The sequence below is a fragment of the Chelon labrosus genome (assembly GCF_963514085.1).
Source record: "Chelon labrosus genome assembly, chromosome: 24".
Taxonomy (NCBI): domain Eukaryota; kingdom Metazoa; phylum Chordata; class Actinopteri; order Mugiliformes; family Mugilidae; genus Chelon; species Chelon labrosus.
In genome coordinates, this window is record NC_140357.1 from 14078993 (window position 1) to 14092509 (window position 13517).

Here is a 13517-nt window from a genome sequence, read left to right on the forward strand (position 1 = left end):
GTGTCTCTTTGTCTCTTTGTGGTTCTTGTTGTGTCTTTGTCTCTTTGTGGTTGTTGTTCTGTCTCTTTGTCTCTCTGTGGTTGTTGTTCTGTCTCTTTGTCTCTTTGTGGTTGTCTCTTTGTCTCTTTTACTTTGTCTCTCTGTGGTTGTTGTTGTTTTGTCTCTTTGTGGTTGTTGTGTTGTCTCTTTGTCTCTTTGTTGTTCTTGTTGTGTCTCTTTGTCTCATTGTGGTTGTTGTGTCTCTTTGTCTCTTTGTGGTTCTTGTCGTGTCTCTTTGTCTCTTTGTGGTTCTTGTTGTGTCTCTTTGTCTCTTTGTGGTTCTTGTCGTGTCTCTTTGTCTCTTTGTGGTTCCAGATGTGAACTCTTTACCTCACATTTGAAGTCAAGCTGTAGTTTATATCTGTGGCCACTGGGAGGTGGTGTAGATCAACACGTCGCTGCTGTTTGTCCCAGGACGTTCCAGATGTTTGTGGTGATCCTTCATCGGTTCTAAAGAGGTTCCACACATGTTTGACAAGATGTGTGAGGTTCCTGAAGAGGATGTTCTAAAGGTCTGAGGGTTCCCTGGGAGATTCAAAGCTGCTTGAGAGGGTTCTTCAGGAGTAAAGGAACAAAGAGCGGTTCCGGTTCCGGTTCCGGTTCCTTGTTGTTTAACTTGATTGCAGACTGTGTAATGAAGTCGTGTTGGAAGCAGCTGTGATTGTTTTGGTCAAATGTTTTAAATCTGTCTCAACCTCTGTCCCGTTCTCCTCCCGTCGGTTCAGTCTGCTCTTTCTACCAGTGAACCCACCCTGGTCACACCGTCCCCACCGGGACGTCCAGAAGAACAGACGTCTTGTTCCTCGCTCTGCCACGAGCTGCGTGTTGGTATGAGGACGAGGTCAGAGGCGGCATCCGCACAGATATGGTTATTGTGTGGATGCTGCAGCAGTGCGTCTGTCCCGGGGGACAAACTGACTCTGAGACAGTCCTCATTATTATTATTATTATTGGGAGGAAGACACGAGACATTTTATTTCTGTCCGCCTGGTCCATGTGTGGCTGCCGGCGAAGACACAAGAGGACGACGGGGAGTTGACGGCTGAGGACAGATTTACAGAGTCCCCTGGTCCCACATAGTTTACCACGACCCGGGCTGTGCTTGTGTTTAATGGGTGTCATTAGGACGTCCCAGAGGTTCTGGTGGAGCGATGCTGGAGCCAAGAACATCAGAACATAGTCGGCGCCGCAGGGAAACCGCGTTGCTGCTAACATGATGGACGGCAACGTTTGGAAGCAACCTGTCAATCAGAGTTCAGTCAACGGTCTTGGTTTCGTTAAGAAAGTTTTTTGGCGTTTTAGAGGTTCTCCTGATCCTTAGAGGTTCCTCTGAGGCTCCAGAACATCAGATGAGAACTCCAGTAGTTGAAGAAGTAATCCAGGTTCGCCAGTCGTCAATAGGGGTCTGAGTGTTGGACGGGGTTCTAGATGTTCTGAGTAGGTTCCTGTGTTTTGTCCAAAGCCCTAAGGAGGTTCCAGTTTCCATGTTTACTCCAGAAGGCATCTGGTGGGTTCCTGAAGAGGTTCTAGTGGTATTTAAAAAGGGGAAACAGGGTTCCAGAGATCACCTGGTCCCTTTTAATGGGTTCTTCACGGGTTCTGGACACATCCTAACAGATCCAGATGTTGATGGTTTCTTTTGACGCCACATTTTTACGGTTCTGAAGGTGGATCGGGCCTTCATCGGGATGTTCTCATTTCTTGAGTTCTGGTCTGGGAGCCAGGGGCGAGCTAAAAACGTTCTTGAGGAACTTTGAGACATTTCTGCGGCTCTCCAGGTTTCAGAGGTTCTTTAGGGAGTTCTAAGGGGGTTCTGGTGTAGAACATCTAATGTGGAAGACGATTCAGAGGTGTTTTGGAAGTCATTCTGGGAGTTGGGTCAGGGAGGTTTAATGACGTCCCGTGGGCCGTCCCAGACCGGGGCCATGGGGGCCGTCCCAGACCGGGGCCACGGGGGCCGTCCCAGACCGGGGCCACGTCTAAACGCTGGTGGAGTTAATAGCCGTGAGAACGCGCGGTGCTCTGCGGTGACCTGCTGGATAAACAGCCTCCAGGAGGAGATGGAGGCCGTCACTCTTCATGAACCCTGAACAAACACAGGAGACCTGATCCTACGAGCTTCTGCTGTTGAACACGTTCAGAGCTCAGATCTGATACCTGATAGAGCAGATGAACAAATAAGGGTGGTGAGGAGGAGGAGGAGGAGGAGGAGGAGGAGGAAGAGGAGGAGGAGGAGGAGGAGGAGGTGTCTCGCTGTGTTTTTCCAGCCTGAACAAACTTCTTTTCCTGGTTCCAACTTTACGCACCTGTTGGTTCGTCCGTCCCGGGCCTGGAGGGTCTGGAGGAGAACATGATGATCCTGATAAACTGAGGAGGAAGGAGGAGGAGGAAGGAGGAGGAGGAGGAGGAAGGAGGAGGAGGAGAGAAGGAGGAGGAGAAAAGAAAAAGCATTCTTCTTTCCATCCGCTGAGAGGGAGTGGTGCGCCGCTGATCTCTGGATCTCTGTGTCTGTGTGCGCGCACGTTAACTGTCCAAACACGCACGTTCCTCCCTCCTCCTCCTCCTCCTCCTCCTCCTCCTCCTCTTGTATTTCGTAATCTGGCAGAGTTGCGGATGTGTAGAGAAGAAGAGACGGAGGATTATTTCCAGAGAGGGAAGAGGAGGAGAAGGAGCGCGCGCTGCAAACACACCTGATCCCCGTGATCGACGGCAGAGAGTCGGTCAACAGGAGCAGCAGGTGCCCGGTGCCGGAGGTCAGGGGGGGCAGGGGCGCTGGAAGTCTTCTCGGTATGACCCGGTCCAGGACGGGAGGACCGGTGCTCAGCCCGCTGCTCCGCCCGCTGCCAGCGCTCCACCGGCGACCCGCCCCGGTCTAAGATGCCACGACACCTCGGCAGGAGGCTCGGATCGACACGAACCCGGGATAAGAAATCAAACACACGCCACAGAAAGCACGAGGACTCCGCCCGCGGGACAGACCGGGAGGAAGAGCCCGGGATCAGACAGCGGTGCGTCTCTGGGACGCGTAAAGAGCCGCAGAGGGAGGAGAGGTGAGTTCACCGGGAGAGAACCGGGAGGGATGCACGGGGGGACTTTTAAAGAACTCCTCCTGTCTCCTCAGGGCCACAGTGATGCTGCTCCGGCGGCTCCCGGTCCTGTCCGCGCTCCTCGTCCTGCTTCTGGCCGCGGGACGCTGCACGGCGGCGGCCCTGCTCCGGGGCTCCGGGACACGGACCGAGGGACGCGTGGACGGCGGCGGCGCGCTGGAGGCGGTCGGCCGGTACCCGCGGTCCAGGACGGAGACGCTCACCGGGCACGGGATGAGGGGAGGCCCGGAGAGGGGGGGCCGGTCCCACCACGGACTGGGTGAGTTAGTTTCATTCATTCATTTGTTCGTTGAAGGGTCCAGAGAGACTGAACTAGTGAAAGAGTCTGAGCCAGGTTAGGGGGGTTCCTCCTCTGTGGGCCCCGTCCCAGGACCATGTTCTGTTGATCCTGGTCGCCCCGTTAGAGCTGAGGGCCCAGGCCAGGGGCCCGGCGTCCTCCGTCCTCCACGGTCCGGACCAGAACACCTGATGTGTTTAATGAAAGTAAAGGATTCCATTAGAATAAAGACAGAGGAGGAGGTGGGAGGAGGTGGGAGGAGGAGGTGGGAGGAGGAGGTGGGAGGAGGAGGTGGGAGGAGGCCGGGCAGCGACAGCGGGGACTAAAGCCCATGGGAGAGGTTTCTAGATGGGGTTCTTGTTCCTCTCTGATGATGTTGTTCTTCCAGAGGCTCAGTCCAGAGATCCACGACACAAGGAGAAGTTCATCAGACACCTGACAGGTACCTGAGCTGAAGTAAAGCCCTGAGCTCTGCTCAACAGCCAGACGCTGACCCTCTCATCCCTCCTCAGGTCCCCTCTACATCGACCCCAAGTGCAGGAAACAGTTCCACAGACTCTACCACAACACCAGGGACTGCACCGTACCGGCCTGTGAGTACCGGCGCCAAGGTCCCGCGCTGGCGTCCAGCTCTGAGACAAACCCCGGCAGTCCAGGTGTCCTAGTCCCAGTCAGGTCACAGAGAGGCGCAAGGTTCTCGTCCCGTTCACACTGGCTTGGTTCCACCTGATTCTGGCGTCCCAGACCGCGGTCGCCGGTTCGATTCCCGGCGTCAGGCTGCAGGAGTTTGTCTGAGGCTGGAAACAGGACGGGACGTGTTTGAACACACAACCACACGGTTGATCCGCCGCTCTGAGTCGAGTCGTGTTAGAACAGAAGCAGCTCCTCTGATCTGGAACCAAGCATGGAGAGGGGAGGGGGGGGAGGAGGGGTGGGGGGGAGGGGGAGAGGGATAGAGAGAGAGAGAGAGAGAAGGAGAGAGAGAGAGAGAGAGAGACATTCGTGGTCAACCAATCCCGTCGCTGCATGCTGAGGAGTTTCTGGACGTTTATTGTGAGAGAATAAAGTTAAATGAATTTGCCGCTAACAGTTTCCCTCTGCTTCCAGTCTTTATGCTAAGCTACGCTAAGCTACGCTAAGCTACGCTAGCCTGGATCTTGTGACTGTGCAGCTGCAGCTGTGTCTGTTTTTAGAAAGTAGGATGTTCAGATATTAAAACGCTGCCTTGTTGTTCCAGTTTATAAACGATGTGCTCGTCTGCTGACCCAACTGGCCAAGAGCCCTCGCTGCTCCGACAGATAAACACTCGGTAGGTTCCACGTTCTAAACACAACGACATGTACGTCACACACACTGGCCCACAGGTCAGAGGTCAGAGGTCAGACAATCAGTATTAGGTCAGTCTTGTAAGTTTACATCATTCAAACATGAGCCTCAGACCCCAGGAACTCTGACACCCGTAGAACCTGTGGAACATGTAGACTTGTAGAACATGCACCCATTAGAACAACATCCTATGAAACCTGCAAGATGCACAGCCTTTAGAACCTGGAAAGTCAACAGAATCTGCAGAGAACAGGCGCTGTAGAACCTTTAGAACCGTTAGACAGCCTTTAGAACCCAGAAAGTCGACAGAACCTGCAGAGAACAGGGGCTGCAGAACATTTAGAACCTGTGGAACCCAATGCCACAGTCATCGGGTAGAACATGTCTAGAACGTGTATTTGTAGGAAAAGTACAAGAGACTTTGTTGAGAACAGAACCCCAGACAGAACCTCAGAGTCGGCATAGACTGTCAGAACAGACTGTGGAACATGTAGACCCGTAGGACCCATCAGAAGAACGTCCTATGACGCCTGCAAGACGCACAGCCTTTAGAACCTGGGAAGTCAGCAGAACCTGCAGAGAACAGGGGCTGTAGAACATTTAGAACGCGTGGAACACAGCGCCACAGTTCGCAGGGCATCAGGATTAGAACCATTAGAACCATTAGAACCATTAGATGTAAAGTCTGCAGGAGGTGGATTCTGTAAAAAAACGTCATGTCCGGGTTCCGTTGAAGGAACCTTCTTGTCACAATGTTTGAGTTAAAGTGTCTCGTTCTCTTACAGGGCGTGGACGGACGGGACGCGTTGCCACGACAACAGAGAGAGACGAGAGACGAGGGGCACTAACGAGGATGATGTCTCTGAGAAGAAGAGTCCTCCAGCCAATAGCAGCTGGTTTCAGCTGGTAGTCGTCCTGGAGGACAGGACAGGACGGACGTTTGTCAGGACGGACGTTTGTCTCTGGATCTGGAGGGACTCTGGAGGGACTCTGGACGGACTGTCTTTCTGGAGCCGGGATCAGCAGAAACGTTTTTCAGTGTTTGATTTGAAGCTGCAGGAGGAAACGAAACGGACCGATCCTGTTGTATTTATAATAGATAAATAATAGAACCTGATAGAACCTGATAGAACCTGATGTACATAGAGACACGTAGAGACTAGAATAAAGACTCCTTAGTATTTTCACCAGAACCAGACTAGCTCTTTCTTTCTCTCTGCTGGGACGTCCCCTCACAGTCACACCTCTGAATGACCGGTGGGTGGGGTCTGGGGCTGGACCTGGACCTGGACCTGGACCAGAACCTGGACCTGGAGCTGGAGCTGGAGCTGGAGCTGGACCAGAACCTGGACCTGGAGCTGGACCACAACCTAGACCTGGACCTGGACCTGGACCAAAACCTGTACCTGGACCTGGACCTGGACCAGACCCTAGACCTGCACCTGGACCTGGACCTGGACCTAGACCTGGACCTGGCCTCAGTCTCAGTTGTCTCTGTGTGTAGCGGTGGCGTGTGCGGCCGGCGCTCTGATCCAGATCCAGACCTGGATCCGGTTCTCTGTGACAGGGTGAACCACATATCAGCTCTGTTGACTTTGGCTCAGTGTGAACGCTTCCTGTCCTCGGAGACACGCCTCCAGGGGGAGGAGCTAACTGAAAGGTTTTTGTTTTTTTATTGTTCGATGAAACTTTGTGACGAGTGGATTTGACGAGGCCGTTGCCGCGGTAACCGCAGCCCGACGCAGACGAGACGTGATTCCTTTCTAACGAGGTGATGACGGAGGTCTGCCCAAAATATCACACTGTGTGTGTGTGTGTGTGTGTGTGTTAATGTGTGTGTGTGTGTGTGTGTGTGTGTGTGTTAATGTGTGTGTGTTAATGTGTGTGTGTGTGTGTTAATGTGTGTGTGTGTTTGCAGTCCGACCAGCTCTGCTGCAGTTTTGGCAACAACCTACATTCATCACATTTACTCTCTCTGGTCTAGAACGTGTATCTGTTCTCTGTAGCAAAAGTAGAGAGAGACTTTATTGAGAACAGAACCCCAGAACCAGAACCTCAGACTCAGCATAGACTGAAGAACAAGGAGCCATAGAACCTGTGGAACATGTGGAACCTGCAGCCATTACAACAACATCCTGTGAAGAACGTAAAGAAGGTAGGACGTGTCTAGAACATGTATTTGACCTTGTAGGAAAAGTACAAGAGACGTTATTGAGAACAGAACCCTAGAACCAGGACCTTTAGCAGCTTAAGAACCGTTAGACAGCCTTTAGAACCTGGAAAGTCAGCAGAATCTGCAGAGAACAGGGGTTGTAGAACCTTTACTATCTCTGGAAGAACCCAACGCCACAGTATGCAGAGCATCAGGTATAGAACGTGTCTAGAACGTGTATCTGTTCTCTGTAACAAAAGTACAAGAGACTTTATTGAGAACAGATGCACAGAACCCGAACCTCAGAGTCAGCATAGACTGGAGAATAAGGACCTGTAGAACCTGCACCCATTAGAACAACATTCTATGAAGCCTGCAAGACACACAGAACGTGGAAAGTCAACAGAATCCATGGAGAACCTTTAGGATCTGGGGGAACCCAATGCCACAGTCATCAGTCATAGAACGTGTCCAGAAGGTCTATTTGGCCCTGTAGGAAAAGTACAAGAGACTTTATTGAGAACAGAACCCCAGAACCAGGACCTTGAGAGAACCTTAAGAACCATTAGACAGCCTTTAGAACCTGGAAAGTCAACAGAATCCACAGAGAACAGGGGTTGTAGTACCTAGAATCTCATGAAGAACCCAACACCACAGTCTGCAGAGCATCAGGTAGAACGTGTCTAGAACGTGTATTTGACTTGATTTGGCAAAAAGTACGAGACACTTTATTGAGAACAGAAGCACAGAACCAGAACCTGAGAGTCAGCACAGACCCAACGCCACAGTCATCAGGTAGAACGTGTCTGGAACGTGTATTTGACTCTGTAGGAAAAGTACAAGAGATGTTATTGAGAACAGAACCCCAGAACCAGGACCTTTAGAACCCTCTCTCTCTCGTTGGTTCATCGGGGCTCAGATAGAAACCGTTCCATCGCAGAACGTCGTCGTTAGTTGAGATAAGATGAGGAGTACGTTCAGGATCTTTGGATTTTTATTCTTGGCGCTCAGAGGAAACGACCGGGGGGAGGAACGTGTTCCGCTGATCAAGTGACCGCCTGGTTCCTTCTTTAGCCTCAACAGTAGAACATTCGGAGGGTAAATCTAGTCCCTGAGCAGATGACGAGGAGGAGCCTCAGACTGTGAACTGATTGTTCAGGAGAACATCCACGGGACACCTTCAGTATCTCAGGACCATCTGCTGCCTCCAGGTCCTGGTCTAGGACCCAGGAGGAGTTTGTGTCCCGTCTGCAGAACCAAACAAACCCAGAAACAGATTTCAGTGTCGGCGTATATTTATATTCGTATATGTGTGTGTGTGTGAGCAGCTGATCTCCAGATGAATGTGTTCCTGTGTGACCTGGGTTCAGTCGAGGTTTGGGAATCAAACCGACGCACTTTCACATGATATCACAGCAGCAACAGACCACATGACTCGCTCTCCTTTCACCTCCTTCCCTTCGCTGCTTGTGATTCTCCTGGTTTCTCCTCCTCGTGGCTCCAGACACAAATAAATGTTTATAGACGATGTGTGTGTGTGTGATGATCTGACTCATCATAAACATGTTTTATTAAACCAAATTAAATAAATTAAATCCATCTTTCATTTCACTTTGACATATTTCTTCTTTAGTTTGTCGTTTCTCAATAAATCACAAAAACCAAACCATTAGCACCAGCTAGCAACCGCTAACGTTTGAGTTGCATCAAATCAAGGCAGCTAAGAAACAATAACGTTAGCTCATGTTAGCTAATGTGTGGCTGAATGCTAACACAAACTGGATGCTACATTAACTGCTCAGTTGAGTCAGTAATGTTCTGTGATATTAGCTTAAATTAGCATAGCTAAAATTATCGTACGATCTTATGTTCAGTAGATGTGAGCTAATATTAGCATTTAGCACCGACATTTCAGCTCAGTCCACAAACATTAGCAAATATTAGAGTCAATGTCAGGTGGTTAGACACGTTAGCAAAACACAAGCTAACGTTTTCTCACTGAATAAGCTAAATATAGTTAGCTTGTCAGCCCGGTCGCTCACGCTAGAGCGCTAAAATAATAAAATCAGCTCGCTAAAGATTTGGCTTCATGCTCGTATAACTCCACACCACAGTAGAGTTAGCTAACGTTAGCTACACTTTTATATGAAGCTCATTTTAGATTAAAATAACCCAGCTAAGCTATATGTGCAATATTTAGCACATTTAGCATTAGCTAAGTAAGATTGCTAAAGATTTGGCTTTGTATTCATATAATTTAGCAATGATTGTCGGGTACAGTTAGCTAACATGAGGCTATACGCTAGGCTGTATGTGGTTGAATGCTAATATTTAGCAAATTTAGCATTAGCCAAGTAAAAATGCTAAAGATTTGGCTTTGTATTCATATAATTTAGCAATGATTGTAGGGTACAGTTAGCTAACATGAGGCTATACGCTAGGCTGTATGTGGTTGAATGCTAATATTTAGCAAATTTAGCATTAGCCAAGTAAAAATGCTAAAGATTTGGCTTCGTATTCGTATAAATGGATGCTGTGATGATTGTAGTAGATGATTTATTTTGGCTGTTTGCTGCAGTTCACAGGTCAGTTAGCCTAGTTAGCTGTAGCTACATTAGCTCCAACAAACAGCTTCATATTTTAATTAGTGACTCATCGCGGCTAAAGACGCAACAGTTTTTAAAGTGGCGGCGGCGTGCGCTAATGACAGGGTCTGGATGAAGTCACTGAGGCTAAAGTGAAATGAAGTGGCAGCAGAAACAATAGCAGCAGTTGAGGAGGAGCGCAGCAGCGAGGTGAGTCACACCTGTGGCAGGTAATGACTAATCTGTGATGAATTACACCTGGAGCCGAGCCACCGTGTCTGCTCTGCTACTGTCCACATCCAACACACACTTTCACATACTTTAAATAAACACATTCCTCGGAGCGTGAACACCAACACATCGCGTGTCTCACATACCTGGGAGGGGAGGTTTGATTGACAGCTTGGGGGCGTGGCCTGCGGGTCCAGGTGAGCCTGTGGCTTTCTGTGCGTGTGAGACGCGTTCGTTAGCAGCCTGTCACTAATCGTCCTGGATGGTAACGGCTATGGGTTATGAAAGAGACGACGCCATGTTTGTGTTTCTGACCCGGGACCAGGACCGGGACAGGGACCAGGACTGGGACCAGGACAAGGACCGGGACAGGGACCAGAGGGGGACATGCTGGAGCCCATGCAGGACTCTGAGAGGCACTGGAGGGACCTGGAGAAGGACTGGAAGCAGACGGGCTGGATGTGGAGGACCTGTGGGGGTTTTGAGGAGGAGTGGGAGGCCCGGGCTGGTCTGTGGAGACTGGGTGGCCTGGACGCTGAGTGGAAACACATTAGGAAGACGAATGGCTGCAGTCAGACTGATGTTTATCCAGCAGGCTATTTAAAGAGGAGGGATTGTGGAAAAAAGACGAAAGACGTGAGAGGAAGAGGAGGGATGGAGGGAAAAGAAACGGAGAGACAGATTAAAGATAAAGAGTGAGAGGAGGAAAACAAAAATAAAGGACGACCATAAAACCATTAACGTACTTCAGCCTTACTCCTTCTTTCCCATCACGTGTCTCCTTTAAGATGAAAAACACAAAACTGTCTCAGATAAATAAGAAGTAATGTTATTAATATTATTATTACACAGTGTTGAATGTTAAATCATCAGCCGTCATCGTTAATGTCCAGACGTTAAGAAATTAATCTATATATATTTTTTTTAAATATAAAATATCCACATATTAATATAAGATCATCTTTTAATTCATTTATCCCACACAACTGTCTGATAATAATAATAATAATAATAATTTATATATAAATGATCAAACTGACAAATCTCCAAGAATATGTTAATAAAATATTAGAAAAAATAAAAAACACTATTTGATTTTTTAATAGAAAAATAAAATGTCAATAAAACCATATACAGTAAAAACATAAAAATAAAAGCACCATCATCAGTTTGTGTGTCGTGTTCTAAATGAACGTCAATAATAAACTGATTTAAAGGTGTTCACATGTCTGGCAGACACCTGTGCTCCTGTCAGACTGGACTCAGGGAAAACATGGCTCCTCTCGGCAACGCGCCCAGTGGAGCAACAGACACACGGGAACGCGCCCAGCGGAGAATAACACTCCTGCACGTGAGGGCTGTCCTCGCGGTGCCTGTCTCCGTAGCAACAACACATCTGGTCCGCTCATTAACGCGCTCGGTGATCATCAGCAGGTAACCCCGCCCACCTGCCTTCACCTGTCCAGGTGCCTCCAGTGACTAAACCTCAAACCGGAGCTGCGCGGGCGCGGTTTGCTTTCATCGCGAGAGTCGGGCGAGGCGGAAGTGAGGTGAGGGCAGGACACAGAGGCTCGGAGCTCACCTGTCGACAAGTAAACAGCCGCAGAAGAAGAAGAAGCAGAAAGAAGACGAAGAAGAAAGAAGGAAAAGTGAGTTAAACTTGAACGAGCGTCCCGTTAACGGCGCGAGGACGGGTTCTCGTGTCTGTCGTGTTGTTTCCGGTCTGTTTCCTGTCGTCACGTTCTCCTGTCCTGGTTCCACCTGTACAGGTGTTCCATTAATTACTGTTAATTACTGGGTGTACGGCTCTTCTTTATTTTGAAGAGCTTCCTGTTGAGGTTCCAGGTGTGTTCTCGGTCACCTGTTCACACCTGTTCACATCTTCTGACAGGTGTCTGTTAAACATGGCGGCCGTCTCCTGTCTCTGGGCTCCAAGGCCTGTGATTGGTTGATGAGTCATTGTCATGGTGACAGGTGATGGGTTACAGGCCCAAGGAACATTATCTAGAACCTCTTCAAAGGCCAGAAACCAGCAGAACCTCATTGTTTATGAGCAGAACCCGTTTAAAGAGCCGTGGGTTCTGTTTGTGAACGAGTGGAACCTCAGTTCCTGGTTCCTGGTTCTTTGGGTTCTGGTCTACGTGGAGCCGTGGTTGTGTCATGTGTCAGGAATGTGCTGCTGCAGCAGGAGGCGTGGTGGTATGTGGACAGACCGGCGCCGCAGCCGGGCCGGGACGTTAAGGTGGACGGGCATTAAGGTGGACGGACTTTAAGGTGGACGGGCATTAAGGTGGACGGGCTTTAAGGTGGACGGGCTTTAAGGTGGACGTTAAGGTGGACGGACTTTAAGGTGGACGTTAAGGTGGACGGACTTTAAGGTGGCCGGACGTTAAGGTGGACGGGCTTTAAGGTGGACGTTAAGGTGGACGGGCTTTAAGGTGGACGGGCTTTAAGGTGGACGGACTTTAAGGTGGACGGGCTTTAAGGTGGACGGACGTTAAGGTGGACGGGCTTTAAGGTGGACGTTAAGGTGGACGGACGTTAAGGTGGACGGGCTTTAAGGTGGACGGGCTTTAAGGTGGACGTTAAGGTGGACGGGCTTTAAGGTGGACGGGCTTTAAGGTGGACGGGCTTTAAGGTGGACGGACGTTAAGGTGGACGGACGTTAAGGTGGACGGGCTTTAAGGTGGACGGACTTTAAGGTGGACGGGCTTTAAGGTGGACGGGCATTAAGGTGGACGGGCTTTAAGGTGGACGTTAAGGTGGACGGACTTTAAGGTGGACGGGCTTTAAGGTGGACGGACTTTAAGGTGGACGGGCTTTAAGGTGGACGGACGTTAAGGTGGACGGACGTTAAGGTGGACGGGCATTAAGGTGGACGTTAAGGTGGACGGACTTTAAGGTGGACGTTAAGGTGGACGGACTTTAAGGTGGCCGGACGTTAAGGTGGACGGGCGTTAAGTTGGACGGACTTTAAGGTGGACGTTAAGGTGGACGGACTTTAAGGTGGACTTTAAGGTGGACGGACGTTAAGGTGGACGTTAAGGTGGATGGATGTTAAGGTGGACGGACTTTAAGGTGGACTTTAAGGTGGACGGACTTTAAGGTGGACGGATGTTAAGGTGGACGGACTTTAAGGTGGACGGACTTTAAGGTGGACGGACGTTAAGGTGGACGGGCGTTAAGGTGGACGGACTTTAAGGTGGACGTTAAGGTGGACGGACTTTAAGGTGGACTTTAAGGTGGACGGACGTTAAGGTGGACGTTAAGGTGGATGGATGTTAAGGTGGACGGACTTTAAGGTGGACTTTAAGGTGGACGGACTTTAAGGTGGACGGATGTTAAGGTGGACGGACTTTAAGGTGGACGTTAAGGTGGACGGACTTTAAGGTGGACGGACGTTAAGGTGGACGGGCGTTAAGGTGGACGGACTTTAAGGTGGACGTTAAGGTGGACGGACTTTAAGGTGGATGTTAAGGTGGATGTTAAGGTGGACGTTAAGGTGGACGGACTTTAAGGTGGACGGACGTTAAGGTGGACGTTAAGGTGGACGGACTTTAAGGTGGACGTTAAGGTGGACGTTAAGGTGGACGGACGTTAAGGTGGACGGACTTTAAGGTGGACGTTAAGGTGGACGGACTTTAAGGTGGACGTTAAGGTGGACGGACTTTAAGGTGGATGTTAAGGTGGATGTTAAGGTGGACGTTAAGGTGGACGGACTTTAAGGTGGACGGACGTTAAGGTGGACGTTAAGGTGGACGTTAAGGTGGACGGACTTTAAGGTGGACAGACGTTAAGTT

General features: G+C 49.9%; 2 protein-coding genes across 4 annotated transcripts in view; both read left to right on the forward strand.

Annotated features, from left to right (window-relative positions):
* The first annotated feature begins 2704 nt into the window (after positions 1 to 2704).
* On the forward strand, positions 2705 to 5669 carry LOC311509192 (uncharacterized protein). Of its 2 annotated transcripts, XM_084574277.1 has the most exons (6): positions 2705 to 3089; positions 3161 to 3405; positions 3812 to 3865; positions 3936 to 4016; positions 4661 to 4732; positions 5535 to 5669. In XM_084574277.1, exons 1-5 carry the CDS (start codon positions 2917 to 2919, stop codon positions 4723 to 4725), a joined length of 618 nt encoding a protein of 205 aa, XP_084430403.1. In that variant the 5' UTR covers positions 2705 to 2916; the 3' UTR covers positions 4726 to 4732; positions 5535 to 5669. The 2 variants fall into 2 exon arrangements, with proteins under 2 accessions (XP_084430403.1, XP_084430402.1); XM_084574276.1 differs by lacking the exons at positions 4661 to 4732; positions 5535 to 5669 and having other exon boundaries at positions 3936 to 4249.
* A 5544-nt stretch (positions 5670 to 11213) lies between these two features.
* Positions 11214 to 13517, forward strand: part of sh3yl1 (SH3 and SYLF domain containing 1) — a 5100-nt gene continuing 2796 nt past the window's right edge. Inside the window, exon 1 of one of the 2 annotated variants that reach the window (XM_084574274.1) lies at positions 11214 to 11366. In XM_084574274.1, the coding sequence (XP_084430400.1) occupies position 11366 (1 nt within the window). In that variant the 5' untranslated portion in view covers positions 11214 to 11365. The remainder of the gene's footprint in view (positions 11367 to 13517) is intronic. The other variant, XM_084574275.1, reaches the window with a different exon arrangement.

Excerpts from the sequence above, each read along its gene's own strand:
- LOC311509192 (XM_084574276.1), top strand. The coding sequence starts at position 2,917 with ATGCCACGACACCTCGGCAGGAGGCTCGGATCGACACGAACCCGGGAT. Across the intron at positions 3,090-3,160 it reads GAGCCGCAGAGGGAGGAGAG|GGCCACAGTGATGCTGCTCC; the intron begins GTGAGTTCACCG and ends CTGTCTCCTCAG. Across the intron at positions 3,866-3,935 it reads GTTCATCAGACACCTGACAG|GTCCCCTCTACATCGACCCC; the intron begins GTACCTGAGCTG and ends ATCCCTCCTCAG.